The sequence below is a fragment of the Mchenga conophoros genome, linkage group LG22 (assembly GCF_057382185.1).
Source record: "Mchenga conophoros isolate Kocher_MC1m ecotype Shallow Benthic linkage group LG22, M_conophoros_male_GT1.1, whole genome shotgun sequence".
Taxonomy (NCBI): domain Eukaryota; kingdom Metazoa; phylum Chordata; class Actinopteri; order Cichliformes; family Cichlidae; genus Mchenga; species Mchenga conophoros.
In genome coordinates, this window is record NC_140546.1 from 23787975 (window position 1) to 23807453 (window position 19479).

At 40.9% G+C, this 19479-nt stretch overlaps 1 protein-coding gene across 1 annotated transcript in view; it reads left to right on the forward strand.

Moving 5' to 3' along the window:
• rims3 (regulating synaptic membrane exocytosis 3) overlaps window positions 1-19479 on the forward strand; it is a 51575-nt gene that overhangs the window by 15883 nt on the left and 16213 nt on the right. The window contains exon 2 of the mRNA XM_085261839.1: window positions 5164-5487. Within this exon, the coding sequence (XP_085117965.1) occupies window positions 5223-5487 (265 nt within the window). The 5' untranslated portion in view covers window positions 5164-5222. The remainder of the gene's footprint in view (window positions 1-5163; window positions 5488-19479) is intronic.

The following is a 19479-nucleotide window of genomic DNA, read 5'->3' on the forward strand; positions in this document are numbered from 1 at the left end:
GTATAATCTGCAGGTTCTGACAGAAATCTGCAACTATCCTTTGAAGCACCGCTCCTCTAAAACAGCAATAAGGATAATTATTAGGCCATATGTAAATAACAAAATAACGTTATAACTTAAAGCAAAATTGGGAAACAAGTCTTTATATTAACGGGCATCAGTCAAACAATACTGTTTGGTCTGGGTCTAAACAGAGCGCGTTGTGTGTGACGTCTTCTTTTGCGCACGCGGGCGGCTTTGAGGGTTCACACTAGAGCGCGTTTGCTGTCACATTTTATTTGTAGTGTGAACAAGCAGACAGAAAATTGGAATTGAGCATTAAGACCTGCAGTGTGAACGTAGCCTTAGTGACTTTAAAGCTCATCATTATGTCTGCTTTGTTTAACAAAACAAAATGTAAAAACCGAAAATGTGTGGCTGTTTAGGAGGTTAAGGGTTTTTTGATAGGTAGGAAATGAGCAAAGAATGAGGGATGTGTGGTATGCGACAAAGATTTGACAGTTGAAACAAACTGTGGGGGTAGCAGTTACGTGGTATCCCAAACCATTTGACTTGGTTGCCAGGAAACCACTGGAGACAACCAGAACTGCTGGTAGGCAGATTTACTATATATGGACTGAGACAGGTATGCTGTTTCTGCAGTCTTTTTGCAACGCTGGGCTAAGATAACGTCTCATGGCTCTATATTTAAGGTACAGTGTAAGGAAGTGGAGAAGTGCTTAAGACATTGATTCTGAACCATAGCTGTATATAAAAGATGGATTTAGCCACAGTGACGCCACCCACTGGAAGTCCATTTCTGAAGCCTTAAAACAGAGACAGTATTTTGTCTTGTGGGTTTTTGTTGTTGTTTTATTTTAAACCAGATGGGTGAATCTGAATGACATGAATGTGCATCTCACATGGCTTGTTAATCACGATGTAAGCAAACCCAAAATAATATTCTTTTTCATCTTCTATTTTACTCTCCTTAAGAGCATGATTGCCAATTCAACTGAGGTCGTTTCGACAAGCAGATTAGTTTTCCCCTTGCTGGGTACTACAATGAACACAGATTAAAGTCCCTTCTGAATTGGCTCCACTTTGCAGAGCTGGTTTCTATATCAAGTGTGTTTTCAAATTTTTAGTTAGCACCAAATAACAACTACAGTTGCCTCAAGATGCTTTAAATTTTAAAGACCCTGCAAAAATACAGAGAAAAAAGCGAAACCCCCAACAACCAGATGACCCCCTATGAGTAAGCATTTTGGTAACAGTGGGAAGGAAAAACTCCCTTTTAACAGGAAGAAGCCTCCAGCAGAACCAGACTCAGGGAGGCACAGTCACCTGTTATGACTGGTTGTGGGTGAGGGGAGGAAGACAGGACAAAAGACACGCGGTGGAAGAGAGTCCGAGATTATTAATAACGAATGAAAATAAGTAATAATGAATTGTAACTGATTGTATGTACAGCCTGTTTCTAACTCTTTGTTTGTGAAAAAGAAACAAACATACTTACTTTTGTTAGCTTCTAATGCAATACATTAATGTAGCAAATTAACATATATGAAGCACACATTCAGTTTAGCTTGTGTCACATTTAAGCCTGTGATCCACACTCACTGATACTGTGGAAGATCTCATTAGAAAGAATAAGGAGGCTGGGATAGATGTCTCAGTTACTGTCACTGTCAGTGTCATATTCTTCTCCCTCTCCTCTTTCCTTCTCTCCATTATTTCACACAGATCAGACTGCAGCTTTGTGCAGTTTCCCCCCCTTTTTTACACTGTCCATTCATTATGAAGCATCTCTCATCCTCCCACGTTTCAGTCCCCATCCTTTCATTTCCTTCACTTTTCTTGTGTGTCCTCTCTAAAACCCACAGTTATTCTGTTTATCTCTCGCAGCCTTCTCTCTATCTCTATCCTATCCTCATTTTCTCCCGCTCTATCACTCCATGTTCCAAGAGAGCCAGAAAAGAGAGAGCTGGAATAGAGAAAAAGGAGAGAAGAGAAGAGAGGGGAAAAGGAGAAAGACATGAGAAGAATATACAGGGAGTACATGTTCACCTGGATTTCTGTTTTCAAGCCCCTGCTCCTCCCCCTCCTGCTGCCTCTGTTTCCTCTCAGTAACAAATGTCAAAGCATGCAGACCCGCTGCCTCAACCTCCTCCTCCCCCTCTTCAGCTTATTATTATGACTTTCATTACAAAATACCAAAATCTGCCCTTTGCTACATCAGTTCATTGTTCCTCAAAATAATCCACTTTGCCTATTCTGGTCATTTTTTTGCTTTGTTTTCTTCTAAAAATCGGCCAGCTACTTTGGGCTTATGGTGACGTGGCAGAAAGTGGTTGGGAGAATGATTCACGCAGACAAATGAAACACACTGCTCCAAAAATGCATAAAGGGCATATTTTACTGCATGTATGTATATATTATTTATGATTTCCAGCAGTGAGGATGTTTTAATAGTAAACTCATTTTGTGCCATTTCCAGCGATCACCGACTGAGTCTTTTAGCCACACATGTGGGACGGCTGGAGAGACGGAAATTTCCACTGCTTTTTTGGCAATAATGAATAGAAGGATTGCCATGAAGTTTTCCACTGACATTTAAAATCCTAAAATGATGAATTCTACTGACATTGAGGAACTCCATAGCTCTCCTATACCATCAGATTAGGCTAGCACATTGTAGCATGCTAAACATGCATGGTAAACATGGTAGGACAGGGCGATTAAAACTGCTTAAAAGAGGGCAATTTCAGCTGCAGTGCGTCAAACACATTACTATGCATCACTGTGACATCACAGTGGTTGTAGTACAATTGTAAGGAATGATTAACTGTATTCTGCTGCTCCAATAGGTCTGGCTGAATTGAGATGAAGGATTGTTGTCCTGAGTTAATTGTTTCATTTAGCATCATATGCGAGAAGACCAAAAATCCCAGACATTACTCTATTAAAAATCCAAAACCTTACCTTATACATACACTTGGACTGATCTTTCTCTTAAGATGATCTTCTCATGCACCTCTGCAATGTTATAAGCGTGCTTGCAGTTTTTGGATCACTCTGTAAAAAAAAACAAACAAACAAAAAAGCCCTAAAACCACATTTGTATTTATTCCTCTGATGTGTGCTGGACCTCACTGCGTTTCACCATTGGGAAGTAAATAAAGTCACAGGGAGGCAAAGTCAATTTAATTCAGTTTTGTTTATATAGCACCAATTCACAACAACAATCGCCTCCAAGTGCTTTAGACTGTAAAGATGTTAGAATAATAGATGCCCTATGAGGAGGACTAGGTGACAGTGGGAAGGAAGAAGAAGAGACCTCGGCACAACCAGGCTCAGTGAGGGGCAGCTATGTGAAACAAAGGACCAAACAGAAGCCATTGGAGAGAGAAGACAAAACTCAATGGCATGCAATCATGGCATTTAAACACGCGGGGACTGAAAAGAGGGAAGTGGAGAAGAGGTGCTCATTGCATTATGGGAAATCTTCTGGCACGCCTAAGCCTGTGGCAGCTGATCCAACTCTAAGTATTTGCTTTATCAAATATGAAAAACTTCGAAGCCTGATCTTGAAAGTAGAGATGCTGTCTGTCTCCTGACAGCTAAAGGCTCTTACTTTTCAAAACTCTAGGAAAAACAAGTAAGCCTACAGTCTGAGAGTGAAGTGCTGTGATAGGATAATACTACTACTACTAATAATACATTTCATGTACAGATGACTTTCACCTTTAAATAAGAACACCTGACAAGGAATTACTTACCAAAGTCACAGTATACATAAAGTAGTTAAGAAACGCCATAGAATAAAAAGCTAATACATCATAACCTCAAATTCAAACAGAATAGGCCATTTTTAAATAAAATATGTGTTTTATGACTGGCTATGATCGGGAGAGAATCAGTATTGTGAGTTAGGTCCGGGAGAAAGAGACCCAAAGACAAGGGGGCACTTGGTTGAAAGCTCTAAGGCTCTAAATTAATGCAGTATATTATCCTACTGTGAGGTCTTAAATTTGCAAAAGAAAGGGTGGCCAAACCGCTCTTTTCTTTTTGTTTTACATTTATTTGTGCCATTGTCATTTGAAAGAGAGCTATCTTCTAAGGTTCAATAGATGTGTCGAAGTGATGTAATTCTGACTGTCTTAACCTAGTTCTCATCTGCATTACTTTAAGTTTAGGCATCTAAGCTACCTGAGTGTGATATGTGATACAAATTTTATGAGGCAATGAGATAAGCGTTATAGAAAATGCGCAGTGATGAACAAGAAATATTTAGGGCGAGTATAAAAGCACAATGTCGGCCACAGCACAACTACATATTTAATGTGCCTCCAGGCTGTCGGTTTAGCCTCCGTATGATCGCTCTTGTGATGGGAGAGAAAAGGAGCAGAGTTAAAGAAGGTCCCAAGTCACAGATGGTTTTTTTTTTTTTTTGGCTTAACACAACTGCAGGTGTAAGCAATGGCTGAATCCCATTTAATAGCTAGTGAAAAAAAGTTTTATTAGTAGAATTGTACCTCTGCCAGTACAAAAGGTGGCGTACACATCAGTTTGAGAATACAAAGGTGATCAGAGTTTGGCGAGCGAGTACACGCGCGCACTGCCATGATTCAGCCAGCCAGTGATGACTTGGCTCTGGAGTTTATCATCTGTCGCTGTTTAAGGTCAGACAAAAAAAAAAAAAAAATACAGGAGACAAATACCAGCTGACAGGGTCACCCCTCAACAGCAGGCCAGTCCTGACATTTGTGTGCGTGAGTGTGTGTGATGCCACAGATATAGTTTACCTCACTTGGACAGTGTGCTGCCATCTGCACTGTCCTCGCCTGCTGACCTTTGTGTTCTTTGTTTTCTCAGTTTTCAAAACTGTTGAAGATGAAAAAGACTTTTTAGAGCTTTTCACTTTTTCACTGTGTCTTTTATGGTGTAAGAACTCATTTTTTCTGCCTCTGCAGTAAGTGTGTAAAACCAAACTGTGGTTGAAATCGAAACTTGGTGTCCTTCAGCCCCGGGGAGCTGCTGCTGCGGCTGTAAGACAAGCTTTTCCACTGTGTTTTATGAGACACACTGCACGTCAAGACGTCCTTTTATTTGAGCTCTTCTCCCCTATTTGTTCTTTCACGATCACCTGACTCTCTGTCCTCTCTCGTCTCTTTTGTCAAGCCAAACTTTCCGGCCCCTTCTCCCCCCCCAGCCCATCGGCCCTCCAGTCCAACAGGACCATGATGCTCAGCAGCTCCGTGGAGGTGCCCCGCCCGGGAGGGATGAGTGGCTTGAGCGGGCTGAGCACGGCTGCCCGGAACGTGGTGCGCTCCTCCAGTATCTCAGGGGCCATGTACAGCCTGGAGAAAAGTCCTGGCAGCGGGGGCCCAGACTCTGCATCGCTGACTGGGACTAAGAAGCGGCGCTCCAGTTTGGGTGCCAAGATGGTGGCCATTGTGGGGTTGTCACAGTGGAGCAAGAGCACACAGCAGCTCAACCAGCAAGGTCAGTTTACAGTCTAAACTACTTAATCTGTCAGTCGTTCTCTCTATGTATGTTCACTTTCTGATTCCACCTTTCTGACACTTTCACCAAGGCAAATTCATCTGTTTTTCCTCATTTCCCCAGCCGTCATCCTCATAGCTTCTGTTTTTTCTTTCTGTATCCTTTCCTTAGTTCTAACCTTGGTCTCTCCCCATCTGTTTTATTGTGATTTTAAAAGTTTGAAGATTTTAGATTCTTTTTAAAATTGGGGTTTTGTTATTTCGAAGAGGAAGGAGGATCATTTTTATCCTCCTGAATTTTCTTTAACCCTTGTTCCTTTAAATTGATTTAAATACCTTGCTGCAATTGTTAAAATGACACTAAAACTGTTATAACAGAATAATTATTATTATAGTTAACATTAGCATAATCCACTCTAAAGTGTATCTGGGGTTATTTTGACAGCTACAGTATTTGATTGAACAAGCTTTATCTTTTAAGGTGTTAGTATTGTAGCGAGTCCTTTTTGAAAGGCTGCAGCACATTTGTGAGCGTCGCCGTGTGTTGAACTCTGCAGCGGGTTTGCAGCGGCAGCAGCAAGTACGCATGGTGATTGTTTGGTAGCGGCATTATGTTCTAATGCGTCTCCTGCGGCGTATAATTACAGATCCTGTGCAGCTGCAAGAAAAGCGTTTCTCACTTTGCGCCTCAGTGGCAAACACAAACCTACTCTTTCCTGGTGGAAAATAAGAAAAACATGTCACACACTGAGACTTTGTAAAGGCTGAGAGGCATGGGCAGGAGGGGCAAGGGGAGCAGGGGATGCATCTTATTTGAGTGCAGCCAAATTTTTCCTTTTTTCTTTTTCATTCCTCTATCTGTCAGTATGAAAGAAGTTGTTCATCTCCTCGTGTCCTCTTACACATTCTGTTTCTCGTCTCAGCACATCAAACTGTAACTTTTACAGAACAGAGTGTTCGTGTCTGCATGTTTCTTTCTTTCTTCTTGCCTAGCTGTACACCGTCTGTGTCTAATTCTGTGTAAGTGTTGAAATATATCACAAGATCTGGCTCTCTGCTGCTTTGTGCAGCAGCGTGTTTTTACCGGTACTTTAAATTATATAAGCGCTTTATTTTAAACAAAAATGTCAAATACGTATTTATTGTACCTGCTCAGTTGTGTATATTTGTCAGTCAGACAAAACTGTGCAATTGAAAGATTTCACAATAGACGGCGTTGACTCATCTGCAAACACTTGCCATTTATTTTTTAAGCTGTTTTGAAACCAAAAAAGGTGTAGCACAAACCGGAGAACATTCACCTTCAAAGTAGAAGTTGTGCTATGCTCTTTGCGCCAAATTTAACACTAGTGACTCCCAGCAGCCTCCAACAATCACTTGCTAACTGGTTGCAGAATACACACTTATCCCTGGGTAACAGTGCTTACAAGTGGGCATTATTAACCGGTCTAAAGGCTTTTGTGAGTGGAGCATTCGATTTCACAGTGACTGCTCCAGCAATCGGTTGGAGAATGCACATTTTCCCCTCGCAATTTGTTATTGCCGTATGGCGCATGTTTGGCTATGCAAGTGGGGCCTAACTCTAGCCCTAGATATCTTATAGCCTTTTTCCACTAGTACCAGCGTGGGTTGATGCTGTTTTTAGGGCTTTCCATAAAGTGGTAGTATCTGGTACCAGGTACTTTTTTAGTACCTACTCGGCCAGGGTTCCAAGCGATCTGAGGTGAAAATGTGACATCAACAGACTGCATCCAACTGTTTGGCTAGTCAGTGGCTTCAGTTAATGAGTCATGAGCCCTATGAGTCCCTTCATGAAAATACATTCCAGCAATATGGGAAATGGCTACACAAAAAGCAGCACAGTGGTTCCCGAGTCTGACAAAAAGCCATACAACGAGCAGCAGGTATACCATCGTCTCAACATCCTCCATTGTTGTGGTGTTGGTGTTGAATATAAATGATGTCACAGGACTTTTGGCTGCGTTGCTACAACGACCCCATGCACATTTTGTGATAGTTGATGGTATATTGCCAAGTTGAGCTAGTGGCTATTAATTGACACTGTGATACTCTGTGGGATGCTAAGTTTGGACCTTAAAGCATATTATTTTTCATAGAATTGTGATTTATTCTTAGAACTCCACCGAGTAATTGGCCAACGGCTGGCATATGACAGTTTTGTGCCCTAACCAGAGACCAGGGCCCTATTTCAGGAAGCGGGTTTAGAAAACTCAGAGTTAAAAATGATACACGGGGTTGAGTAACCCCGAACTGTCCAACTCGGAATATTCGGTTTCAGAAAGGCTGATAACAATTAGTTCAGTCAACGCGGAGTTGCTTTAACCCCAAATTAAGCGCGCACACGAGGATACATAAAGCCCTGATTAGTGGAGCACAGATTAAGCGAGTCACCATGGAGACGGAGGGAAAGGAGGCGCGGTCAATGTGTTTTACAGCGCTTGAGGCCGAAATTTTGATGGCAGTATATGCCGATAACATGCAAATTTTGCGGAAAAAAAGTAACACAGCCTCAGCTGCAAAAGAACATAGCCGACAGAGTCAATGCGTGAGTGTTAATTTAAACATTGATCTAGGGATTTCCACCCATTTAACACGTTATTTTATTCTATTTTATTTTATTTTTTATTTCATACATTTTATTTTGTGATGTGATGTGAGCGCAGGTGCAACCCAACAGGCCCCAAACGTTCCTGGCAGCAAGTAAAAATGAAATATAAAAATATAGTCCAAACAGGTAAGGTGTAATTGTATTATGAGAAAAACAGGTGGGGGTCCTCCACCACCACCACTCACAGAGCCTGGCCACTTGGCTTCCACATTTGTGATAATGTTGGCAGCATCACATATGATCTTCACAGTGCAGAGAACACAAATTAGCATCCATTACTATAATGAAATAATTTGTTAGTTTGAAATGCTACAGGGAACTGTGTACCTGTACATTAATGCTGTGGAAAGACTTCCTGTTCACATAGTCTCCTCCATTTACTGAAGGAGCAATGATTGGAATGTGAGTGCCATCTATACAGCCAATCACGCCTGGGAACCGTGAGAATAAATGTAAAATTTAAGTAGTAGTTCAAGTATCACCACATCATAAATTAAGTTTTGTTCATCCTGATACCTGCAATTTTGTGGCATCCCTCTTTGATAAATCTTGTGGGTCTATGACCGGGGAACACCACAAACGAGTACAGGAGACGTTTCAGTGCAACTCTAACATTCCTGACTGCCCGACAGACGGTAGCCTTGGAAACGTGCTCAGCGTCACCAATATTATACAGAAAGCTCCCGTTTGCAAAAAACCGAAGTACAATACAAATAATATGTACAGAACTGAGAGAATGTCCGCGATGTGTCTTATGAGCAATATTAGGCCTGAGGATGTTATTCAAATAAATTATAGATTGTGCTGAAAAACGGTAACGTTCACACAGGAAATCATCAGGAAATGATAAAATGTCCGAACGCGCTCTAATCACTCTCTCCCGGCGGAGAGCTCTGCGGAGAATTTGGGCTTCAACATCTACTGGCTCTTCAAGGAAGGAGCACGCCATGTCTGACACTTCCTACAGTCAGGTTTCCGACAAAGAGGCGGAGAAAGTCAAGGTTAGTTGAAGTAAACCTGCTAGGGGGCAGGTTAGCTTCACGGAGTGTGTCGTCATAGTAACTCACTCAGGATTAATCTAAACTCGCTTTGTGAAACCGAAAACCCAGAGTTTTCGTTAACTCAGGGTATACTTACTCAGAGTTTGCACTAAACCGGCTTCCTGAAATAGGGCCCAGCTTTTCAGCCTAATGAAAGTCCTATTATGAACTGGTCTGCTCCATGCATGGGCAACACATGCACAGCGGCGCAGGCACATAGCTGTATGCTCACATTCATACGCTAGCATGCAGTTAGTGTGGTAGCTCTTCACGCAGAGTGAAAAAACAAAGTTTGACAAAGTAAACTGTAGGGGGACAACCATGAAAATGTTCAGAAAAACAGAACTAATCAGACACTTAAATCACCTTCAGCCTGAACATGGACACTTTAAAGAGGCTTACAAAAGCAAAGTGGCTGTCCAGAGCTCAGAGCCAGCCAGAGGCCAGCTGCCCTGGTAAGAGCAAGAGGATCAAAGCAGTTATGGGGATAATTACAAAGTGCAAGTGTCTGGTGAATTTAAAAACATGCTGGAAAATGATGTAAGTACTTGAAATTTGTTTTGTTATATAACTCTGTCGGCCTGGTTTTGTTTGGTAAAGTGAAAAATGTCAGGTTTGTCCGGGTAATTATTTGTGCTGCTTTTCAGTAGCAGACCACTTTATTTTGGAGCTATTTAACTGAGAGAAGCAAATTCTGTAACTGACTCCAGTTTAGGGGGTAAATTGTAACATTTAAAGAAAGCACATCTGTATCAACTCTTCAGACACAGCAGCTACATCCATCTTTTATGTACAGATTCTTTATTGAACTCATTTGGCATGTCCCGTAAGTTATAATTTGACATTATATTTATTTAAGTAAAAAATTTGGGTCAGTGTTTAAACACTGTATAGCAGCCGAAGTATAAATTTTCTGGCTATAGCGCATCTTGATATGTGTAGGACTGCATGTTTGTCAAACAAGGTCATTTGATTCACTTATTAATCGGCTTTTATTTGTACCGCAAATGTAACAAAGCCAGGCAGTTTAGCTTTTCTTTCTGTCTCCAGCGACAGCTTATCCTGAAGGATAAGTAAGAAGAAAGCAACCATTAGATAAATGCAAACACATCCACTCACCATAATTCTGCATTGTTATCCCCTATCATTACCTGCCTTTGAAATCAGCTTAAAATGGCTGTTGTAACCAGGGCTCTGTGGACACACACACACTCATACACAGTGACACAAACAAAGAGCTTGCTTCACTCATCACAGCTGACACTTGTCTGACGCAGGGAGAACTGTCGATATTTTCACCACGGGGGCTTTCGTGTCGTGTTTGCGGTGATGAAGAGAGCACAACAAAGGGAAAGTGCAGATGGGGAGGCTAGGAGGGGCTGACGAGGTAGAGAAGAGGAAGGGGAGACAAGGGGTGCATCTAAATTTAGATGTTCTCAGCTGCCGAAGCAGCACATTGTGCCTGGAACAAAATCACAGTATCGTAGATGGCTCTTTCTTCTTCTTCTTCTTCTGTCGATACCACATCTCACCGCATTAGAAGTTCGCTAGTTTTCTCACTTTGCTGCGCTGGCAACAGGTTATGAAATGATTTTTTTAAAGCACACCTCTGATGAGCTGAGACTCAGTACGAGATATGAATAAAGAAATCTGTTCTCAGTCCTATAACAAGATATTCTAAAGTAGAGTGGTTTAGATCATGACCGTGGACACAATATCTTATTAAAAATAAGCTACTAGCAGCCAATCTGATAAACTGAGCTATAAAGTGTCACTTAAGCAGGAGAGATGGGTCACACACACAGGTCAATTGTGTGCAGCCCATCTAACAGAATCTCATAGAGTCAACTGCAGCTTTGTAGATACAGAGCCTGCTGACAGTGGCATCAGTGTTATATCGATTTCAATGTTTTGGGGAAAAAGAGAGAACTGATGGTGCTTTGTGACTCAGTACTGATAGATATCCCGAGTATCAGAATCAGTTTGGCCATTGCATCTCCAAGCTGATTAAGTGGAGGGTAGGCTCAGGCTCAGACAGTCAACATTCCAATTGATTTAGGTGTAAATTGAATCACTGTCCAGGTCTTTTTACGTAACAGTCACCCAACAAGATTATGTCACTGCTCTACTAGGAATTTGCCTGTTTCTCAAAGCTTAACCAGGTAAAGACTGAAAACCTGTTGCTGGAAGAAAAAAAACAAGGTTGTTTACTCCAACCTAACATGTCATCAGCTCATAGTTTACACCAGCTAGAAGGACATATCAGATGCAGATATTAGGCATGTGACCCACACACAACATTCCTTCTCACTTGGTCGGGTTCGATTAGGGTCCTTTCTTTTCTTTGTGGCAGTCAATAATGACCTAGTCCGGTCAGCTCTCGGTGCTCCGTGTTTAGAATGACACCAGCATCGATTGACCAGAGGGGGGTAGGTATGTGGGGAAAAGATGACCAGCTAATAACCAATAACACACAATATTGATGCAGATTTGGTCTTGGACTGGATGCATGAATGGGAAAGGAAAACGAACCCAAAACTCAACATAGATTATTTCATTAAATGACTTATTGATTGATTTGATTGGATGTTGTTGGGGAAGGGAACCTTGAGGAGAAACACAGACTCTCACAGCACTCCGCAAATCTATTAAATGCATATACAGTAACTTCAGTGTTCTGCATGTGTTGTGCTCTATTTTTTCATAACTTTTAAAATGAGATCACAAGCAGCCTTCTTGTTATCAAGTTAAAAAAAATGGATGGTTCTGCTGCTGCAAACAATACAGTTTGTGTGCAAAACGTGAACACGGTGAAGGAGAATGATGAAGAATGTGACTTAGCAACGAGGTAACTGGTAGACACCAAAATGTAAAGACATTGAAGGAATATGCCAGCATCTTACCGATAAAACGCTTTTAGGAGGTAATGCACTTGTGGTATTATTGTGTCACAGTTCCTACCAGGTACGTTCTTATTTTGTGAATTGGATCCAGTCAATTTACAGCGATCTGCAGAATCACTTAAGGTAAGGTCTAATGCAAACTTTTTTTTTCTACAGATGCGTTCAAGCACATTTATTTTATCTGATTTATTTAAATAACAACATCAGCATCATCTGATGCTCTTAGTGGGGTTCTTGACCGTTTGTCAAGGTAGGCTTAATTACATTGAATCACGTTTCTGTAGGAGTTGTCATTAGGGTTGTAACAAAGATAAAATTCCTTTCCTAATCAGCTACTTGTAAATTTCCAGGCAGAACTGCTGATTAAGTATCAGTGTTGCCACACACAACCCCTTAAGTTGGAGAGCTGGTGTTGTGTCTTTCATCAGGCCAATCATTTGAGATCAGTCTGTTTGGTTAAACCTGCTTCAGGGTAAATTTCCCAGTGGCAAAGCACTCAGGATCTCTGACACATGCTCAAATCTCCTTCGTCACAAGGTGGAAAATGAGAACAAACTGTGCGCAGTGAAGAATGCAACAAGATTATTAATTTATTTAATTAGTGCTTTTGGGAATTGGCCCACCTATCCAAGTATATTATTCATACATAAACTGATTTTACATATTTGAAGTAGGGCAAGGACGTTTTCTAGGACTTGTCAGAACTGTCAGACAACAGCTGAGACCTCTGCCAGTTCGTCGTCTTAATGCGTGAAATTTAATTGCGCCCTTAGGTGTTTCCAAGAAAAAAAAAGACTTTAGGGGTCAGGTCTCTATTTTGCAGCAAAATGGGTAATTGTCATTCAGTGGAAATGTTTCAGCAACTGTCTCTTTAAAGAGAACTGCATGAATAAAAGCATCAGGTCAGAGTAAAGACACTTACAGTATGTACATTACAAGTTTATCTAGTGGTATAGAAAGTAAGGTTACATACACTGCGAGTGCCTGCATGTTGTATAAAAGTACAGTACACTTTGTGTTCTGTTGTTGTGTAACATTTGATACCATGTATAGCTCCCTATCTTGACTATTTTCACGCTTCCTACCGACTTGGTGTATTTTTTTCTACCGTAATGCAGCTCAGTGTTCCTCATGTTATTCCATTCAAAGCCCCGACTCCCACTGTCTCATTATTCTGGGTTTTGTAACAGTGTTGGGGATGGCATTTTGGTTCTGTCTGTGTTCTATTTATTACCTGCTATTATTAGTACCGGTGAGGAGAAGGCACACACACACACACACACACACACACACACACACACACACACACACACAGAAACGGTTTCCCAGGTTTATTGGGTGAGTCACTCCTCAGCTGAACATGGTCTTATCTTCTGAGCAGGTTTATCCATGACTGCGAAAACAGAGCCAGCAGAGCGCTCCCAGTGCACTGTCTGTCTGCACAGAGGGACGTGGATTCAGAGAAACAAGCACCAATCATGTGATGCAGTGCACCAAGAGAGTTAGATTAAAGGAAACCAGGCATAGATATGCATGTTTGTGTGTCCCACTGAAAGCCCCCCCCCCACACACACCCCAGCTCATATGTGTCTAAAACACCTTACTCTTTCCTGCTCTATTTAGCTCAGCGTCCATGCTTTTTTTTCTTTGACCTCCTTTTTAAAATCTTGACTCCTGTGTGTTTATTTATTATTTATTACTATGACGCTGTAGCTCCTGCTGGAAGGACGCCAGAGATACGGAAAAGAAACAGAGACAGAAATGGAAATATGTTTGACACGTGACGAGAATACTTGTTCCTTTGCTTATTAAAATGATTCCAGCTACGCTCTGTGACCAATAGCAACCACATTTCTGAGTATGCTGTCGTCAGACAAATATTTTTGAGCCTGTAACTCTAGCTCCAGGCTGTGAAAAATATGCAGAGGGACTTGCACCATTGCCAGTAATGTTAAGTGCTTCTGACTCATTTTTATATTTGTCTTTCAAGAAAATAACACAGGTGTTTCCTCCAGTGAATTTTACTTTGTTGTTGTATACCAAAGGAGAAAAAAAATAGAGCAAATACTTAATTTATGTTAAATTAGCCTTTTGTTTCTCAACACAGGACAAATTGTACTTAAGCGACAAAGCTTTAGTTGTCACAAGACTAGTATTTTAAACTCAGTACCAATACCAGGAAAGTGTTTACAATTTTATTCTTGTTATATTTGGGTGGGACTGATAACTGCCTACCTTTCACATTAATGCTATCACATTATTTAGCTATAGCTGTTAGCCGCTAACTTAATGATAGCTAATGCTACTTTTGGTTAACTGCTAATAGTTCAATGGCTCGCATGCCCCGGACAGATTAACATTTATGATAACTGTTCAACGCTGTTGAAATGTGAGCTATAGTGACCTCTTGAAATTTCTCATTAGGTGTGAGAAAAACGTCAACTACTTTAGCTGCTAGTGAGGAGAGGGGCTGTCTGAGGTTGTGTGTCAGCAGCAGGAGGCGAAGATGGCACTGTTGGTATTGATACTGTTGCAAAAGAATATTTAATTCAGTAGCAATTTCTATTATTGATTAGTGTCCGGGTACCAATTTTTTCGACAACTGTGCACAGAATTTGGGCGCCTGACCACGAACTCCTCTCTGTACCGAAATATTAAAATGTGAGGCCATCTGTTTGACAGCTCAGCTGAAATTTTGTGATGCAGCAGGGCAATGATCACAATCACAGCATCAAATCTGAAAACGAAAGGAATCAAAGTGTTGCAGTTGCCCCAGTCAGTAAAAGCTCAGATCTCAACCTGATTGAAATGCTGTTGTGGGAACTTAAGAGAGCTTTGGATGTTCGGATGCCCATAAACCTCAATGAACGGAAGCAACGCTGTAAAGGCATGAGGGAAAGATGTGAGAGGCTGATAAAGTGATGCAGAAACAGATTACTTCAAGTTATTGCTTCTAAAGCCAATGAATCTGGGTGTGCTTAGTTTTTTTACATGACTGCACAGAGTCCAATGCAAATGTGCTTTTAGATATGACTGTACACTCTGTTAGCTACAATAAGATGCAACCAGCTGTGGATGAAAACTCAGCCAGTGTTTGACCCATATTTAGCAATTTATTGCAAAGAGACTGCTTGACTCTGCACCAACATCTGCTAAGCTGTGATGCTACATGTGTGGCCGACAGTGCACAGAGCATTTTAAACAGTGGAGCCAGAGATTTGGTGACAACTTTTCTAAAATTGCTACAAGCATCAGGTTCTCAGAAAGAAAAAAAGAAGATAAGACGTTATATAAGCTGATAGCGGTATATCTGCAGGACAATGCCAGGCGGCCAGTAGCAGTTCTCCTAGTTTCCTAAATACTGATAATATGAAGGTTGTACTCCCCCAGTCTGAAAAAGCTCAGGCTAGACAGGATGATGTGATGCAGAGGGAAGATAGCAAAGGATACATTTTTCGGAGGAGCCGTTTCCATCTAGTTAAGTCTTTTTCTCTCATTTTTGAGGTTCTCTCTTCACTCTTAACTGAAAATGTTTTGAAAGGAAATGATCTCTCTCTCTTCACAATCTTGTAAATAATGTTTTCTTGTTTTTAAAGGGTGCTTTGACAGGAGAAATAAGCCCAGCAACAACACACTTAAAGGCAACAAGTTAAAGCGCGTCCTCTACACTATACTATAGTAGATTAAAGAGACCTTGCGTTTCAGTTCTGAGGGTGTTTTTGTGGTGACTCATGCCCTACTTCCAGCTCAGTTTCTGAGTCAAAGCTAGGAAACACACATTAGGAATTTTGGCAGGCGCATCTTGGAAAGCTTACAGTGATTTAGATCCTTTGAGGGAAAACTCACCTCCAAAGGGAGATTCTTAAATGTCACTTTAGCTCAGAAAAGCCCGGACAAAAAGAGCAAGAGCAAAGACTATGAATTGTTAGAATAATAACAATGAAAGTTGCTGAGTCTCTGCAGCATCCGAACTGTAGTAACACACGCGCTGCCCTTTTGATAATGAAAGCTATTTCTGTGGATGACTCACTTGATTGCTATTCTTATCCACTATGACTAATCAAAGAAAAAGTCCTTGCGTCTTTCAAGCTGCTATTTCAGGTGAAACTGCTCTTTTTTTTGTAATTTCAAGCGCTGGCACGTCTTTTTGCTTTGAAAGCGACATTGTGTGATTGGCTCTCCTGACACATACTGTAGAAACTGAAACCTTACTCCTGTCTCTAAAAGCTTTCTCCTCCATACTGGTCCTTCTGGAGGCCGCCAAACACACAGCTAAACTGACCGACGATCACTTTCTGTCCTCTTTCTGCCTCTCATGTCTCCACTTCCTCATTGTCCTCCCTTTGTTTCCACAAGCTCGCCGACATCGTAATTTCCCCTCCCCTTTATCTCTCCGCAATTAATCTCAATCTCTTTGGCTCTCACTTTCACGCAGCATCTATCACGTTTTCTCAATCTCGCCCACCAACCCATCAATGCTCTATTCTTAGCGAGACAGATTGGTGAACTATTTCACTCTTTCTTTCTTTGTGGCTTTGCAATTTTGGAAGTGTAGCTTCTGCATGTAAAACACTACATCTAAACAGCATGTGGATTCAAAGCACACTGCCTGCAATCTGATTCAACGTTGACATTTGATATACCGTCTTTAAGATGCAACTGTTTACAGCAGCATACTTGCCAATATTTTCAAATGATTTTCAGTGGGGATGGGGGTTAGCTCATCTCGCCTGATATGCTAGCTGATATGGTGTCCTATGTTACCGTTATGTTATGACTTTGCAAAAAGGCTTGCCCACTGTCCAAATGGCTATAAATCTTTTGACAACCCCAAATGCCTCACTCACACAGGCTTAAAGACAAGTCAGCAAGCGCCCGCTAGCCACAGGTCGCAAGGGAAAAATGTTCCCCGACCAGTTTGCAGGTGATTGCCAGAGATGGGTGATTGTCGCTAGATGAAATTGGTTTGTACATTTGTCCAAACACTGCCAACTAGCCAGTGAGTGGTAATGAAACAGGGAAAAGTGTGACACTTTTCTTGTCCAGTTCTAGTGAGCCTGTATGAACTGCAGCCTAACTTTCTTCTTCTTGGCCGACAGGAAGAGCACCTGGTGTGTTCTTCTGCTGTTGTAGCCTATCTGCTTTAAGGTTCAACGTGTTGTCCACTCAGAGACGCTCTTCTGCATACATCGGTGCATTGATGCAGTATTTTATCTTGTTTGTCTGCTGTTCTGTGTATTTAATAAACACATTTTGCAAAATGTTAGACCTCTACACTTGATCAAAGTCACGTAATTGTACTTGACAGCAGAGTGGTCTTTTCTCAATAAATATCCCCAAACTGCTCATGTCAATAAGCGAGGCATGAGTCAACGTGTTCATATGTAACATATCTAAGTCTAAGGTAAAATTAAAAAGCACAGTAAACACTGCGCTTACACAGAGCATACGCAAGCCTACTGCTGCCTGCCGTGTGGTGTTTTGGATGGGGATGGGGAGAACAGCTTTTGGTGCATAGGAGCAGCACACAGTTCTGCTTCTTTCTCAAGCAATGGGAACATACAGGCAGATTGATTTCTAATTCTGTTTCATGGCACAGAGACGCTGCTGCTGCTGCACTGCAGGAAGCGCTCAACAAGCGATTTAATTTCTACCCTGAAATGTTATCTCCTGTTGAACCGGAGCACAAAGTATCTGTAAGCTAGATATAGAGCTCCCCTTCTGATCAGGTTGTTTGGGGAATTTTCTTGACCTAAATGAAATTTTCTTCATGAAAAGTTATTGCTCTCATAATCCTGCTTTTATTGAAGATACACTGGCTGGAACCTGGAAAACAGCTAAATTAAATCAGAAGGAAATTAAAATATTCCATCCCAGTAGTAGAATTTTACAAAGCATTTATGTAAAGGCAGGTTTGAGATCAGTTTTGTTTTGCTCTTTACATGTTTTGCTCTGTGTGTTAGTGGTAGTTTAACAAGCAGCAGAAGGTCTTGTGATTTCGTTTGTTTTTTCGCCATATTTTGCCCATATTGTCTTATTTTTTTCTCATCTGCTTTTTCTCAAAAAAAATGAAATGCTCTGCCATCCCTAATCCTTTGGTCATCAGCCACAGAGTCAAGTAATCAAGAGGAAATTACATCTAAATTAAATTACTCTTTTCCTCATCGTAATTAATTGCCGTTAGACAAGAGCCTGTGTGGCATATTAACTCGCTGACAGACATCCTGCCATACATGAACGTTTTTTTTGATTTCATGAAATAATTTCCCATGCAACCCGATGCTGAGAAGCGCTAATCACTTACTTCACATTGACCACTCCCTAACTTAGGTCTTTGCCTGAAATGTTGCATTGCAGTTCACACACAGCGACAGTGCACACACGTGCACACACGTGCACACAAAGGGGAAATTCGATTTGTTTAATTCCCATGCATTATCTTTAAAGACGGGGTAAGACTAGGCTACACTTAACCCTCGACCACATTTATTTGTTTTTGCATGCTCTGTTAGAGTTAAATAACTGACTTGGAAAAGTGGAACGCTGGCAGTGTTTCATAAATGGTTAAATTATAGAGAAAAGGATTCTTTTGGAAGGATAAAAATACAGATGCAGCACAGCAAATGGGGGAAAAAACAAGAAAACAAAGCTTATGATTGCACATTAATACAACATAATAAACCAATTTTGAGAAGTCACGATCATTAACCTAATTACTTGTACTGTAAATAGTTTTTATGCACTTTCTGAACTGTTGCCCCTACATTATATTCGTTCTATGGCTGTTGTTTGTCAAAAAGCTGATATGCCCTTAAACAAATGGTTCAAAGTGAGAAATACTTGTAGTTAGCTTATCTTAGCATACAGATGGGGAAACAAACCATGATTATGGCTGATCAAGTCCTGCTTTCACTGTACAGTAAAAAATAAAATAAATACAAATCATATCCTTGGCTGGTTTTAAAATGAGGTGAATGCAAAAACCAAATGATTACAACATTATTTAGCAAAAATCAAACCAAAATGCAAAACATTGTGTAAAAAATTAAGTACACCCTTACTGCTTCCATAGAAATCAGGAAGGTTAGTAAACAACCAGGTGTGTTAACACAATGCCAAGATGGAAAGATATCATCAACGATCTTTGGGAAGACAATCTGGGAAAGGTTATAAGTCCATTTTCAAACAGTTTGAGTTTCAGCTTTCTACACTAAGATTTCCACTCCTGGAAATCTTAGTCAAATATTTGTGACTAAGATTTCCAGGAGTGGTCATCTCAGCAAATGCAATCCAATGTCAATATATATTCAATGATCAAAAAGAAAAAAGAAAAAAACTGCAAAGAACAAAAGGCTCTATCTCAGACTGTGCAGATCTCAAAGGATACCAAAGTGGAGGTGATTGGTCATAAAGCACAGTGT